Genomic DNA, 15,705 nt, shown 5'->3' with positions numbered 1-15,705 from the left:
ATAGTGGCTGATAGAGGGAAATGACTGTTTGTCCATGATTTGGCTCGCTCTGCCCCTCCCATGTCCTGTTCCTAATTTCCCTCTGCCAATAACCTCTCGCCTCATCTCTGTGGCTAGAAGCCTCTGATTGCCCTGATAGTCACCTGTGAGGACCAGCTGAGCCTGGTTGGGTGACAAGCTCCAGAGACTAGACTGTGTCCTAGCGCTGGTTCAGTGCGGGATCTTAAGTTACCCTGTGTCGTTCGTCAAGTAAAGTGACGTTAATGTGATCCTCATCTCCTGCCCTTTGTTTGAGTTTGAGTTCCTAACAGCAGTTCCTGACAGTAAATACAGTATATTATTTATATGACTATAAATTTTTTCTGTGTTAAATTTTACACTCATATGTATGACTGGTGGGCTATGCCTTCCATTATGATGATCAAATACTGACCTGTGGGCTCTGTCCCTCCCACTAGAATGTCCCTCTGGATCTTCCCATCGTCCTCATCAATGGCAAACCACCGGCCAATGGGAAACTCATACACCACCTTGTTCCCCATATCATCTACTATCACCTGCATTGAAAAGGAAAGTAAAAATTATTATAATATCAAACAAGGCAACCTAGAGGTGTGTAGGCCTACCTATGTTCAAGCTTGTTACATGACTGCTTTGCATGACTATAGAAATGTCCTTAATCAACAACCTGGCTCGGTAATAATATTGTGTACCGTTATAACAGCACACAGTCCTTTGAGGGAGGTGGTTATATTCACAACAATTGTTTTGCCAAGTTACACACACATAAGTGTTGGTATGTCAGTAAATGCAGTACAGTAAATGCAACAGGAGGCTTGTGTTGACTACTGTATGTCAACAAATGGGGTTGAAAGTTTCAGTTCACTGCATGGGAAAAAACATCTCAATAGGTTGAGAGAAAATGCTATTAAATTAAAAGGTGGTGTCTCCTGAACCAGCAGTGTCATTGCGACCGTCAGGTCCCAATGACGCTGTCTGTCCCTCCCTCCGTCTGTCTGTCCGTCACGTCACGTCACATCATACTTTTGCCCCTACTCTTATCTCCACCACTCCTTGGATGGCAAATCACAACCTCCGCCCCTGGTTTCTCACATGGCCCTATTCTAGCGCAACCATCAGGCTGATTTTAGCTAAACACATTTTTGGACACTGCTCCTACAGATTTTGGCCTAAAATCATGCAAAGCGGTACACAGTATCTCTAAAGTCATGTCATCAACATGGATCTGTCCCATTTCCCATATTCCTTCCTGATTGGCTACGATTGCCTAGATTCAGAACAAGTAGAAACTGTTTCTTGGTTCCTATTGGTTCAGGTCAGGAGCCATAACCTTACACCAGTAAGACTCCATAAGGGTCAAGAAGCGAGGTTGAGACTGACACAATGGGCTGTATTTTGATTGTCTTAAGTATAGCTCTTTCTTATGCCCTAACTTAAAGCCTGTCCATACTGTCTCAGTGTCTCCGACCACCGAACATTTCGTCAGAGAGTTCCGACGTGCAGCTTTCCGATCTCTAATTCGGGGCAATGCTTTTCAGAAGATGCAAGTCATGTCATTTTGTAGTTGAAACCGGACCTTTCTCACAAAACGTTTTGTGGTCAGGGATATGGACAGGCCTTTAAGTTAAGGCATAAGAGCTGGTACTTAAGACAATCAAAATAGTTCCAAATATGTCCATACTGTATATGGACATTCCCAGATATTGGCATAATATTGATGACATCAGGGATCTCCATATATGGGCATAAAAGGGACAAGGACAGAATTAATTTGCAAGTGTGGTTGCCGTGACACGAGTCACACTTGCAAATGAATTCTGTCTTGGCCATATATGGAGCGTGACATGAGGCGTGACTGACCGACATTCACTGTTTCATTTGTGCAAACTACAACACGTACCGTACACTCTTATATACAGTAGATTAGACTACCGATACTTTGGACTCCTTTCATTGCTATGAATGTAGAGATATACCATGGTTATCATAGATAGATCTACTGGAAAGCTAATCTGTTAATGGACCAAGGTTTCTCTTTACACACAGTGTAGGATGACTGACGCCATGCACTGTGTGTGTGTGTGTGTGTGTGCGGGTGTGTTTGTGTGTGTGTGTGTGTGTGTGTGTGTGTGTGTGTGTGTGTGTGTGTGTGTGTGTGTGTGTGTGTGTGTGTGTGTGCTTTGTACTGTATCGGTGTATATGCCTATAGTTTGAGTAAATATGTTGCATTACTTGTGGCATTGTGTTATATCAACTCAACTTGTATTGTGTGCGTGCGTGCGTGTGAGCGTGCGCCAATGCGCCATGTTCATGTGTGAGAGAAAGCGTGCTTGTGTGCATGTGGCCATTTGAGTGATCTCATTGGTTCTGCAGGTTTTGCTGTATGTGTCGGAGGAGCAGGGAGGGACTATCACATGTCTTAAGTACAGCAACGCATTCCATAATAACTTATTTAAAGCAGTGGTTCTCAACTCAACAGTAAAAAAAATAAGTTTAAAATGACAAATTAAATATTGGCCAAATTGTTTAATATTAGAGGCAGAAATTGTGAAAATAGCAGATCTACATGCTTACAACGCCTCGCAACGCAACCTATCTTCATATAATGTGTCCTACTCCTCAGTAATATTCACTATAAGAGCTGCAGAGTGCAGACATTTCAGAAACCTACCTACCAGTGTAGGTACTACCAGTACTGTAAGTAAAAAAAGCAAATAGTAGTTTCAATTTGCTTGTCATCCCCATTGATGTTGTAATTTGTAGGCAGGTTTCTGAACTGTCCACATCCCACCTATGATGAGGCACAAGAGAGAAGACGGAAATTGTGCCATCTTAGAACCAGAAAGACTCCCTAATCGGGAGATAAGCGACCACCAGGCCACAATATACACAAAGAGGCCTGTAAGTGGCATTGGTTCCACCCACAAGTTTGTACGACAAACGGTTGATGAGTAAAGCCAAATAAAGTTTCGGCCAATCAGAGGAGGGGGCGGGGCAAAGTTAAACCAATTAAGGTGAAGGACTCTTAATGAAGTTAATTGACACCACCCACAAGTGTGTACGACAAACAGTTAATGAGTAAAGCCAAATAAAGTTTGGGCCAATCAGAGGAGGGGGCGGGGCAAAGTTAAACCAATTAAGGTGAAGGACTCTTAATCAAGTCAATTGACACCAGCCACAAGTTTGTAGGACAAACGGTTGATGAGTAAAGACAAATAAAGTTTCGGCAGAGGAGAGGGCGGGGCAAAATTAAACCAATTAAGGTTAAGGATTCTTAATCAAGTCAATTGACACCACCCACAGGTTTGTACGACAAACGGTTGATGGGTAAAGCCAAATAAAGTTTTGGCCAATGAGGGGAGGGGGCGGGGCAAAGTTAAACCAATGAAGGTGAAGGGCTGTTGGAGCAGCAGGAGTCGGTGGTCCCCGGGAATTCCCCGTGAGCAGCCCAGTTGGGGTGTCGATTTGGTCATTTTTGCACTATTTGGCGGCGGTGGCAGGGGGTCCCTGGGGTCCCTGGGGGTCTGTGGAGGTCCGGGGGTCCTGAAGGTTGTGGTTTGGTTCAAGGAGTGTGTGTGGACAATTTCACATGGATAGGGCTAACGATGGCGGAGATATGAGTAGGGCAAAAGTGTGACGTGACGTGACAGACAGACAGACTGACTGACTGACGGACTGACTGACAGACTGACAGACAGCCGGTGGAGGTTTTGATAGTAAATGCGACCTGACCGTCGCAATGAACATTGGTGAGGACCAATTCAGTGAAGATAAGGTTTAAAATGGGTGAAGTGCTCCTTTAATATTTACATATTGTGAAGCACACAGCTGTTCATCTAAATATGAATAGAAACGACAACAAAAAAGAAAAAACTGAACTGAGTTACGACTTTCAACCTGGCGTAAAGTCAGATTTCAAAAGTAAAAAACATCAATAAAATTAGCTGATCTACAGAATCACATTGTGTTGCAGTGCATTGTGAGCTTGTACTGTAGTTGTAGATCTGCTAGTTATGTCATGCGATACTCTGTAGGACTAAGTATAAAATAGGGTTTAAGTGGTGAGTTTTTGCATTTCTGTAGTCCTCTACTAAATTATTAACCTCGCATCACCAGGCTTTCCGCTGGGGGAAAGCCTGGTCTTCGTTTACTAAACGGGCCGTTTGATCCGGTCGGGAGCGGAAGATCTCCTACGTTTTTCTGTAGTCCAAAACGGACTACACTTTGTCCGGAAACAACGACCGGAAACAGTTTCAACCCAGTTAGCGCATGCGCAAGTCGTTAGCCATGTAGTTAGCGCATGCGCAAGTACGGGTTAAAACTGTTTCCGGTCGTTGTTTCCGGCCAAAGTGTAGTCCGTTTTGGACTACAGAAAAACGTAGGAGATCTTCCGCTCCCGACCGGATCAAAAGCCCGAAATTGGAAGCCAGCCCAGGCTTCTAAATTATGTATCTTCTAAAAATGAAAACTTAATTCTTACTTTGTCCAAAAACCATCCTGCTGACGAGCCTTTGTTATTATGGCCAATGGTGATCTTCCTGATTTTACCCAGGTTTGGAGCTTCAAGAGTGAACTTATCTTCCGTACCACTTTCAAAGTTGTCTTTCTCACTTGCAAGTCGCCTTTCCCCTTAAACAGCAAAGCAAAATTTGAATTTTAGGAGCCCAACCTGGCTTGGGCACATGCATACTGTATGTGATATCATGTACTGCAATGGAGACGGGTAGATTGAGTCCCACTGTATCTGCGCTCTTTACCTGTATCCCCAAACTCCCCAAAGATGTTGAGGAAGACATCTGCATCTGTTCCACTGCCTTTCTCAGCGCCGGTGAATACACTAACAGCATATTTGTTATCTAGAAATATAAGAATCAAAATTAATATAAACGTTTATTCACCATATTCCTGGCCCTCTCTATGGAGGCTGCCATTTTCTTTTACAGAGGGCGCTAAATAGTTTTTCTCTGTGTGCTGCTTCAAAAAACATCTTTTCACTTCCTCCCAAGTAAGGAAGTGACATGGTATAGAGGCCTATCTGGGCCCGCCCCTTTCCCCCCTCCCCCTGAGCGGCAGCCATGATGGAGTTACTGCTGCAGCAGTGTGTGTCTATGTCTATGTCTATGGAGATGGGACTTTTAATGAAATGAGTCATTACCAGTCCCATCTCCATGATATTTAGATCTAATTCCTTCGCCAGTTCCATCCGCATGATTTGTAGATCTAATTCTATGAGTCCCATCCCCATGATTTGTAGGTCTAATACCATCGCCAGTCCCATCATTATGATTCGTAGATCTAATTCTATCTGTTCCATCTCAATTATGTTTAGGTCTAATTCCATCGCCAGTTCCATCCAAATGATTTGTAAATCTAATTCTATGAGTCCCATCTCCATGATTTGTAGGTCTAATTCCATCGCCAGTCCCATCCTTATGATTTGTAGATCTAATTCTATCTGTTCCATCTCAATTATGTTTAGGTCTAATTCCATCGCCAGTTCTATCCGCATGATTTGTTGATCTAATTTTATCAGATCCATCCCAATGATTTTTAGATCTAATTTCACCACCAGTTCTATCCTTATGATTTGTAGATCTAATTCCATCAGTCCCATCTCAATTATGTGTAGGTATAATTCCATCGCCAGTTCCATCCACATGATTTGTTGATCTAATTCTATATAGTTCCATCCTCATGATTTGTAGATCTAATTCCATCGCCAGTCCCATCCTTATGATTTGTTGATCTAATTCTATCAGTCCCATCTCAATTATGTTTAGGTCTAATTCCATCGCCAGTTCCATCCCCATGATGTGTAGGTCTAATTCGATACATTCCCAACTCCATGTTCTTTAGATCTAATTCGATAGTCACATCCCCATGATTTGTAGATCTAATTCCATCACCAGTCCCATCCCCATAATGTGTAGGTCCAATTCCATCGGCAGTTTCGCCAGTTCCATCTGTATGATTTGTAGATCTAATTCTATGAGTCCCATCCCCATGATTTGTAGGTCTAATACCATCGCCAGTCTCATCCTTAAGATTTGTAGATCTAATTCTATCAGTCCCATCTCAATTATGTTTAGGTCTAATTCCATCGCCAGTTCTATCCGCATGATTTGTAGATCTAATTCTATATAGTTCCATCGTCATGATTTGTAGATCTAATTCCATCACCAATCCCATCCCCATGATGTGTAGGTCCAATTCTATCGCCAGTTTCATCCGCATGATTTGTAGATCTAATTCTATCAGTCACATCTCAATTATGTTTAGATCTAATTCCATCGCCAGTTCCATCCCCATGATTTGTAGGTCTAATTCGATACAGTCCCATCCACATAATTCATCTGCTTACAATAAATGTGACAAATCTCTGTGAGTATGTATGTATGTAATCCACTTATCTCGAGAAACGTTCGTCCCACCGGCTTCAGATTCAGCACATGAATTAGATCTACAAATCATGTGGATGGAACTAGCAATAGAATTAGACATACAAATGATAGGGATGGGACTGGTGACGGAATTAGATCTACAAATCATAAGGATGGGACTGGCGATGGAATTAGACCAACAAATCATGGGGATGGGATTCATAGAATTAGATCTACAAATCATGCAGATGGAACTGGTGATGGAATTAGACCTACACATGATGGGGATGGGACAGATATAATTAGATCTACAAATCATGCAGATGGAACTGGTGATGGAATTAGACCTACACATTATGGGGATGGAACTGGTGATGGAATTAGATCTACAAATCATGGGGATGTGACTGTATGGAATTAGATCTACAAATCATGCGGATGGAACTTGCTATGGAGTTAGACCTACACAAAATTGAGATGGGACATAGAATTAGATCTACAAATCATAAGGATAGAGCTGGCGGTGGAATTAGATCTACAAATCATGCGGATGAAACTGGCGAAACTGGCGATGGAATTGTACCTACACATTATGGGGATGGAACTGGTGATGGATTTAGATCTACAAATCATGGGAATTAGATCTAAAGAATATGGAGATGGGACTGTATCGAATTAGACTTACAAATCATGGGGATGGAACTGGCTATAGAATTTGACCTTCACATAATTGAGATGGGACTGATAGAATTAGATCTACAAATCATAAGGATGGGACTGGCGATGGATTTAGATCTACAAATCATGAGGATGGAACTGTATAGAATTAGATCTACAAATCATGTGGATGGAACTGGCGATGGAATTATACCTACACATAATTGAGATGGGACTGATGGAATTAGATCTACAAATCATACAGATGGAACTGGCGAAACTGCTGATGGAATTGGACCTACACATTATGGGGATGGGACTGGTGATGGAATTAGATCTACAAATCATGGGGATGTGACTATCGAATTAGATCTAAAGAACATGGAGTTGGGAATGTATCGAATTAGACCTACACATCATGGGGATGGAACTGGCGATGGAATTAGACCTAAACATAATTGAGATGGGACTGATAGAATTGGATCAACAAATCATAAGGATGGGACTGGCGATGGAATTAGATCTACAAATCATGAGGATTGAACTATATAGAATTAGATCAACAAATCATGTGGATGGAACTGGCGATGGAATTAGACCTACACATAATTGAGACGGGACTGATGGAATTAGATCTACAAATCATAAGGATAGAACTGGTGGTGAAATTAGATCTAAAAATCATTGGGATGGATCTGATAAAATTAGATCAACAAATCATGCGGATAGAACTGGCGATGGAATTAGACCTAAACATAATTGAGATGGAACAGATAGAATTAGATCTACAAATCATAAGGATGAACAAATCAGCTTTCTGTTCATCAGCTGCTGAATCGAGGGGAAACATTTTTCCAATAGCCCTAGCACATTGAGCATCAATTTACAGAATATGACTGGCGATGGAATTAGACCTACAAATCATGGAGATGGGACTCATAGAATTAGATTTACAAATCATTTGGATGAAACTGGCGATGGAATTAGACCTAAACATAATTGAGATGGAACAGACAGAATTAGATCTACGAATCATAAGGATGGGACTGGCGATGGTATTAGACCTACAAATCATGGGGATGGGACTCATAGAATTAGATCTACAAATCATGCGGATGGAACTGGCGAAGGAATTAGATCTAAATATCATGGAGATGGGACTGGTAATGACTAATTTCATTAAAAGTCTCATCTCCATAGACAGACATAGACACACACTGCTGCAGCAGTAACTCCATCATGGCTGCCGCTCAGGGGGAGGGGGGAAAGGGGCGGGCCCAGAAAGGCCTCTATTGTCTGTTGCCAGATTTTGCCAAAGAAATAAGCCCAGCAGAAGCAACTAGGCTATACTACTTTACATTTATATTTGAAAATAGCAGATCAGCAAGCTCACAATGTGTCACATTGCAACACATTGTGAGCTTGTATATTTGCTATTTAAAAAATATTGAGGGGGGGAAATATTTTTGAAACATTTCAACAACATAAATCTGTGTGGAGGTACCTGGCGCCACATATTTTCAGATGTGGGTCTGCGACTGTGGACAAATATGTTAATCTGGGGTCCTTGATATGAAAAGATTTGGGAACCACTAGTTTAAAAAATATCAGAAAGTAAGCCCAATAAGCAACTATACTATTTTTTTTAAAGACACAAATTGCTTATTATAAGCAGACATGGCAACCCAGGTACATTCAGAGCCCAGACAGAGCCCAGAACGCCATCTACTGAAACTTTAATGCAAGGACAACAGGAAACCAAATGATGTTTTTCAGGCCAGCTTTTTCAGCCTCCGCCTCTTTCAGGATATGAACAGGAAGCTGGGGGCGGGGCCAGGAATATGGCAAATAGAATAAAAAAATAAAAGAAATCATTAAATGCAAGATCTTAACTCATTGAGTGCCTATCCCGAATTAGTTCGGGATATATTATCGCATCCCAGAGTGCCTATCCCGAACTAGTTCGGGATATTAAAAAAAAAAAAATTTTTTTTTTTTTTTTTTTTTTTGAAAAAAATTTTTTGAATTTTTTTTTTTGGACCCCATCAAATCTAGTGAACATGATTTCAATCGCGATTTTGCATGTTCCACCCCCATACAACCCCATCTAACATACAGGGCAGCCATGTTTGTTTACATAACATGTAAAACATAATGGCGATTATCTCAAGAATGCCTGAACGGATTTCCAATCGGATTTTTTTGTTTGAAAGCTTTGAACAAACTGCACAAATCCACTCCAATGCAATCCAGGATTGCATTGGATTTTTTAGAGCTCATTCTTCTCTGTTTTTTTCCCATGCATGAGGTGTGCAAGGTTTAATCATGGCTAAGTTGACGAAAATAAGGCTTCTAAAATGCTTGGTAGCCAATAGCTAACTTCAAGCTAACTTCATCCTCTTCCTGTACATGCACAAAGGAAAGTGTTCAGGCAAGTCATGGCTGCAGGGCTTCTGCATATACCAGCATATCTCTATGGGATTTTCTATGGCCACTGGGCGCCCTCTAGTGGTGAAAGGGGTGGTACTAAATGAGTTAAAAACATACAATATTGTGTTGTCAACACAAATGTGTTCCATTGCCTAGATACAGGTGGTGTCTCAGTTCACCCGGTGTCTCAATTTACCCCACTCTCCTATATGGACAATGGACATACGTACAGTACAGTATACTGTTTAATACTCATACATTTGGGCATGTCCATGGGGTCATTGGAGCCCAGTAGGTCTCTAACAAAGAGGCCATCTCCCTCCACTTTACTGAGCCAGTTGTTACAACCAAAGTAGAATCTCAGATGTGGCCTGATCACATCTGTCACAACTGCTCTGTCCAGGAACCAGCTGGCGTTCATTCCTGTGTTGTCATGCTCAATTCTGTAGGAAGGGAAGAGAGAGAGAGAAATGACCTACAAACTAGACGGCACACGGAAAATTATCTTCATTTACATACTAGTCCATATCTAGACAACATCAGCTTGTTTTTTTGTTCTAAGTATTATATGGAAATTACTTAAAATAAGAAAAGTTCTCCATAACTCCTGAAAAAGCATCTGTCTGGGTACGCAGAATCATGAGTAATGACTTCACAGGTGGAGGAAGCTGCTTGCTAGTATTGATGTGTATCGGTACAACGTTGGCTTATAAATGTACACTGTAAAGGTCTATATTTAGAGAGCTCTAGAATCCTTTCCGTTGTTAAATATGAAATTATTGATTACTATATACTGTAAGTAGTATATTAGAATTTGTTATATGGAGCTCACATACGTTACCTTATCTTTGAAATGGGTCCAACATTGTGGGTTTTTAACCTGAACACGTCCGTTTTTGCCCTCTCAAATGCAGTTCGATTTCTGAGATGGGGAAATTTGAAATTGTATTGTGTTGAATGCAATGCATGGGAAGGCAGCACAAGCAAACCCATGCAAAACTGCAGAATTAGCTCTATTTGAAAACACTGCATGTGCCTTATAATTGCATTTATGGGTGAATTGTCATATGTCTCCATATGGAGTCAAATTGTTTTTCCAAAATGTAGTATTTGTGCCGTATTTTGGGCAGAAATATATGACGCAAGCAGCAGTCATGCATTGTTCTAAATGTAATTCAACTCCAAACTCTAAAAGCAGAAGCTGTCTTCTGGGCATCCACCTTCTTACCACTACCACCCACTCACTAAAGGGAGAATGTGAAGATATACCTCTTCTCTGTGCTGTTGAAAGGGAGAGAAAAGAAAAGGTTTCAATACAAAATCATAATTTATTATAACAGGGTGTGAGTTTAGGCTTCTTTTAAACTCTACAGACGTATTTGTGCAAATATTTTGAAATGGTACCAAAAAAGTCAATTGTATTTGCGTAAGAAACATGCTTAATAAACTTGCTTCCGGCTATCACATTGTGGACCTAGTTAACATCTCACTTCTGATAAACTTTGAAGAAACTCACTTGCTAGCCAGATGCAACTTGGGAGTGATGCCATAGTCTCCAAACAGAGTGACGAACACATTGGCATCGGTGCCTGCCCCTCTTTCATCTCCAGTGATGGTCACCACTTCATACACTATGATGTGGCAAAAAAAGAGATTGTGTGTTTTAGCGAGAAAGATTGCTATTACACTGAGATAGAGAGAGGGGGATCAAGTAAACGTTTGAGATTATGTGTGCGTGGGTGTATCTCTGTTGAGGTCTGATCTGGGTCAGTGACATAATGTACTGTAAATTAACCATGGCTACTCAATGACTGGACTGGGTTTTCATTGCATACAGTAGCTTTACATGAAGGCATCCTGCACATGGCAAAGCTGGGAGTAGGTGACTTCAGGTCACTGTAAACCCTTATCTTGAGTGACGTGAAAACCTCTTTGTACGGTAAAGTTTAGTGTCATGACAGGTGTCATGTAGCTGTAAGCCGGAGATACCATCATAGCGGTGCGTGGATACTACACTACATGGTGTAATGTTACCAAGACAATTCATTTAAACAATATGCTCATTCACCCAGGAACCAGACAGCCTGAGGGTCAGTCCATATCACGTAATTGCAATCAATCAGAATTGGCTTTTGAAATAAAATACTTGAAATTGATTACGCTTCGTAAGCTGTCAAATCTTTTCTTTAAATGAGTGTTAAAAGTAGAGTTAAACATGTTAAAGTATTTAAAGGTGTTAAAGTATTAGTAGTGTTAATGTTTTAAAGGCTTTAAAGGTTTTAAAGGTAGAGGTAGGATTGGCGAAAGGTCCTTTCTGTGTGGAGTTTGCATGTTCTCCCCGTGTCTCCTATAGGGTAGATACCCTCACAATAACATGCAGTAATTCTGGTCTCTATACTGCCTCCCCCTCGCCATCCGGGCGCCTGATGGAGGGGAAAGGAACTTGTTGGAATAACGTGTTCCTTCCACACGCTACTGTACGTCCAACCAAGGAGGCTCCCCCCTGTCAGTTGATAAGAAGCGGCCTGCTCACTCCTCATGCACTGAAGGAAGCATGAGCTCAGTTCGGGCCCTCTCCAGGTTGGCAGAGGGAGAGCAGAGCCCAGGATTACAGCTTAGGCAATTGGCACTTGGTGAAAAATGGGTTAGAAAATTGTGGGATGAAAATGTAAAAGTCTAAGGTTCTAAAGGTTTTAAAGGTTTATGGTTCTAAAGGTTTTAAAAGTATTAAAGGTTTTGAAGGTGTTGAAGGTTTTAAAGGTGTTAGTAGTGTTAAAAGTGTTGATGGTGTATTGTAGACAGTGTTGATTAGTGCGAGGGTGTTGCTATGGTTGAATAGGCGGTTAGGGTCTATTAGGAATGTTGCTACAGTAAAACTGTGGTTTTGACAACGTATTAGTTGAGTAATAATTGACCAAGAGTAGCCTATCTATACTCAAGTGATGGGGCAGTGTTGAAAAAAGGAAGAAAAGTGGGGGTCCACCAATGGCATAATACCTATGTCTGCTCTCTATATCCATTCACTCTGAGTTCTGCAGCTGTGTGTTCATGTTTCAAAGGTTGAGGAAAAACTGAAAAACACTCCTTTACCTCTCATCTTATGGTACTTGTCGTTCCTGTTCTCAGATGGGTCTTCATAGTGATTGGCTTTTGGAATAAAAGACTTGAAATTTATTACGCTTCATAAGCCGACAGCCGTCAAATCTTTTCTTGGTGTTATTGTTACATCTGAAATGAGACTATCTACTGCAAATGTGTTAATAATAATATAATAATAATAATATAGGCCCCACGCCTTGGGGAGTTGTTTGTCACAGTACATTTGCACATACGTGAAATTTATTCTCTGCATTTTACCCATCCTATAACGAATAGGAGCAGTGAACAGCCATATGTGGGGCTCGGGAAGCAATTAAGGGTCTTGCTCAGGGACACATCGCTGCCGGACCAGGAATCGTACCTGCGACAACCAGGAACTCTGGCTCCTCAGGCAGGCTCCCTACCCTAACCCAGCTACGGCTGCTCACCACTCAGCTACAGCCGCGTGTTGGAAACTTTATACAGTAGAAAGTCACTCCACTACATTTTCAAAGACAAACATTATACTTTTGACTCTAATGCATTTCTAGGAAGGCTGTAAAGTAAAAAGTTACTCCTGAATTTGACGCATATAACCAAATGTGGTGTCACTATGTCCTAAAAAAAACACAACTCATTTTGAAATTAATTTCCTTGCTAAGCCAGGACCTGCACATGAAATACAGTAGTAGGAAGAAGAAAAGGAGGCTGCTGGCAAGGGCTTTGGATGCAAATAAAAATGTTGGTTCTGTAAATGCATTGTGAAAACAATGAAATAAAAATTGATATTAATTAATTAAATACTAATAAATACATATTTTTACTTCAAAAGGATGTCCTTAAGTATTTTTAAAGGCACTTACTGTAGAATTTTACTTTTAACTAGAAAGTACTGTTCCTGAAGAAACAGTGTGGGATCGCTAAGAATGTTGATATAGTACTAAGAGTTTTAATTGTGTTAAGTTGTTAAAGTATTAGTAGTGTTAAGGGTTTTAAAGGTTTAAGATTCTAAAGGTTTTAAAGGTCTGAAGTTCTAAATGTTTTAAAGGTCTTAAAGGTTTTAAAAATGTTAAGTATTAAATATGTAAGTATTGTTGTTGTGTCTTGTAAGCCTGTGCGGCTGGGCATCTTGTAGTGCAGGACACTAATACAAATTTATCTATCTATAGCAGGGGTGGGCAACTTTGATGATGGCGAGGGCCACTATATTTCCACCTTCACTCCAGAGGGCCACATTGCATATTGTTACGTCCTACTTTGTCATATCTCATATAAAATAAGCAAAAATAGCAGATCTACAAGCTCAAGCTTGTAGATCGGCTATTTTTGCCTCTTTTGAATTGGAATCCTGAATTATGTTTTGTTATTTTTTAATTGTAATCCTGAAATGTAAAATTTTGATTCAATCTCAAACGCATTTAATTAAATACTCATGTTAACTTCATGAACCTAAATACAAATACATTGGACATAAAAAAAAAATACATTTTATTATTACTATACTAGTCATTAAGCTACTAATATAGACTGACGGAATTAAAGCAGGTCTTGTTTGGAATTGTAACAGCTTAAATCAATAAAATATTAGTATTCCGGTATTAACCTGCGGGCCGCACTAAGTGAAGGTGGGGGCCGCATGTGGCCCCCGGGCCGCCAGTTGCCCATGTATGATCTATAGTGTTAAAAGTTTTGATAGTGTAGACAGTGTTGAGTAATGTAAAATGTGATTGCTAGTGTCTAATTGCTTGCCACTAGGTTACTAGGGTAAAACTGTGGTTGCTAGGGTCTAATATTCGGTTGTAAGATTTTATTTGCAATTCAAAGTGAAATCTCTCTAACTAATTATTAAAAAATTCAAATGGCAGCCTATTATGTCCTAACTAGGATGAACGTTGCGTTGGAACAGAGTTTCTAGCTAAAAGTATGAAGGACTAGTTAAATGCCAAAAAACAGTACTGAAAACAATAGGCCTGGGAATAATGTAGTGTGATTGCCTTAGCGATCCCACAACTAAAGTTTTGACTGAGCAACAGTTGAGTAATATTTGACCAGGAGTATCTATAGGCCTACTCAAGTGATGGGCCTGTGGTGGCCTAAAGGCACACTTGTCGCTGGAAGGTTCCCGGTTTGATTCCCCAGACAGGCAGGGAAGATCTGGGTGAGGGAAGTGAATAGCCACCACTCACCCCTCACCCCTCCCCCAACACCGCTGAAGTGCCCTTGAGCAAAGGCACTGAACCTCCGACTGCTCCAGAGCTGCTTAGTGTCCAACACTATAAGTGGTTGTACTGGTCAGCTCCCAGGTTTTAGTGTGTGTCTATGTGCAGGGCGTTGCTGAAAATAAGCACTTGTGTTCAGCTACTACCCTGGGTAAATAAAGAATTTAAAAAAGGGGGAGAAAGAAAAGTGGGGTCCACCACTGGCATAATACCTGTGTCTGCTCCCTATATCCATTCACAAGGTTGAGGAAGAACTGAAAAACAACTCCTTTACCTTTCTTCTTATGATACTCGTCCTCGTAGTTCTCGGCTGTTTCTTCGTAGTTTTTCAGCTCGTTCTCGTAGATCTCCACATAGTTTTCAATCTTTTTCTTCTTGCCCTTCTTGCCCTTCTTGTCCTCGTCGCTGTCCTCGTCATCATCCCCCTTCTTCTTCTTCTTCTTTCCCATTTTGTCCTTCTGGCTGTCTTTGCCCGAAGACTTTTTCTTCCTCGCTCCCTCCCCGGTGGTCTCTATCACATCAGGGAGCTTCCCTGCTCCCTTCTTGTTCCTGGGAACATTGTTGTTGTCCTTCTCGTCATCTGTGCTCCTGGTAGTCTTATTGCTCAACTCCTCCTGGTCCTCCTCTGTGGATTTCTTCTTTTTCTTGACTTTTGCCTTGGCCTTTTCACCCCCTTTTGTCTTGCTGCTCCTCACATCAGTTCCCGATGTGTCAGAGTTGTACCCTTCCTCATCACTAGCGGACTTCTTCTTTACCTTCTTCTTTGTCTTCTTCCTCGTGTGCCCGGCAGCATCCTCTGTCTCACTGACCCGTTTACCTTTGTGCTTGGGCTTTGGTTCCTGATCCTCCAAGTCCTCGTCATCCGCCTCTTTGGTTTCCTCCACTGCACTCTGAGAGTTTTTTTTCTTTTTTGTGGGCAT

The 15,705-nt window shown here is 41.1% G+C and overlaps 1 protein-coding gene across 1 annotated transcript in view; it reads right to left on the bottom strand.

The window, feature by feature from the left end:
* Positions 1 to 15,705, bottom strand: part of loxhd1b (lipoxygenase homology PLAT domains 1b) — a gene marked incomplete at both ends in the record, with an annotated part of 44,248 nt that extends 28,543 nt beyond the window's left edge. The window contains 8 exons of the mRNA XM_080739001.1: positions 434 to 557; positions 4,502 to 4,650; positions 4,779 to 4,877; positions 9,747 to 9,931; positions 10,330 to 10,410; positions 10,758 to 10,769; positions 11,005 to 11,119; positions 15,060 to 15,705. Of these exons, the coding sequence (XP_080595127.1) occupies positions 434 to 557; positions 4,502 to 4,650; positions 4,779 to 4,877; positions 9,747 to 9,931; positions 10,330 to 10,410; positions 10,758 to 10,769; positions 11,005 to 11,119; positions 15,060 to 15,705 (1,411 nt within the window). The remainder of the gene's footprint in view (positions 1 to 433; positions 558 to 4,501; positions 4,651 to 4,778; positions 4,878 to 9,746; positions 9,932 to 10,329; positions 10,411 to 10,757; positions 10,770 to 11,004; positions 11,120 to 15,059) is intronic.

This window comes from Nannobrachium achirus, assembly GCF_963921795.1.
Source record: "Nannobrachium achirus genome assembly, chromosome: 12".
In the NCBI taxonomy this organism is placed as follows: domain Eukaryota; kingdom Metazoa; phylum Chordata; class Actinopteri; order Myctophiformes; family Myctophidae; genus Nannobrachium; species Nannobrachium achirus.
Note: the sequence above shows the minus strand (reverse complement) of the source record. Positions and strands in the feature narration are given on the sequence as shown.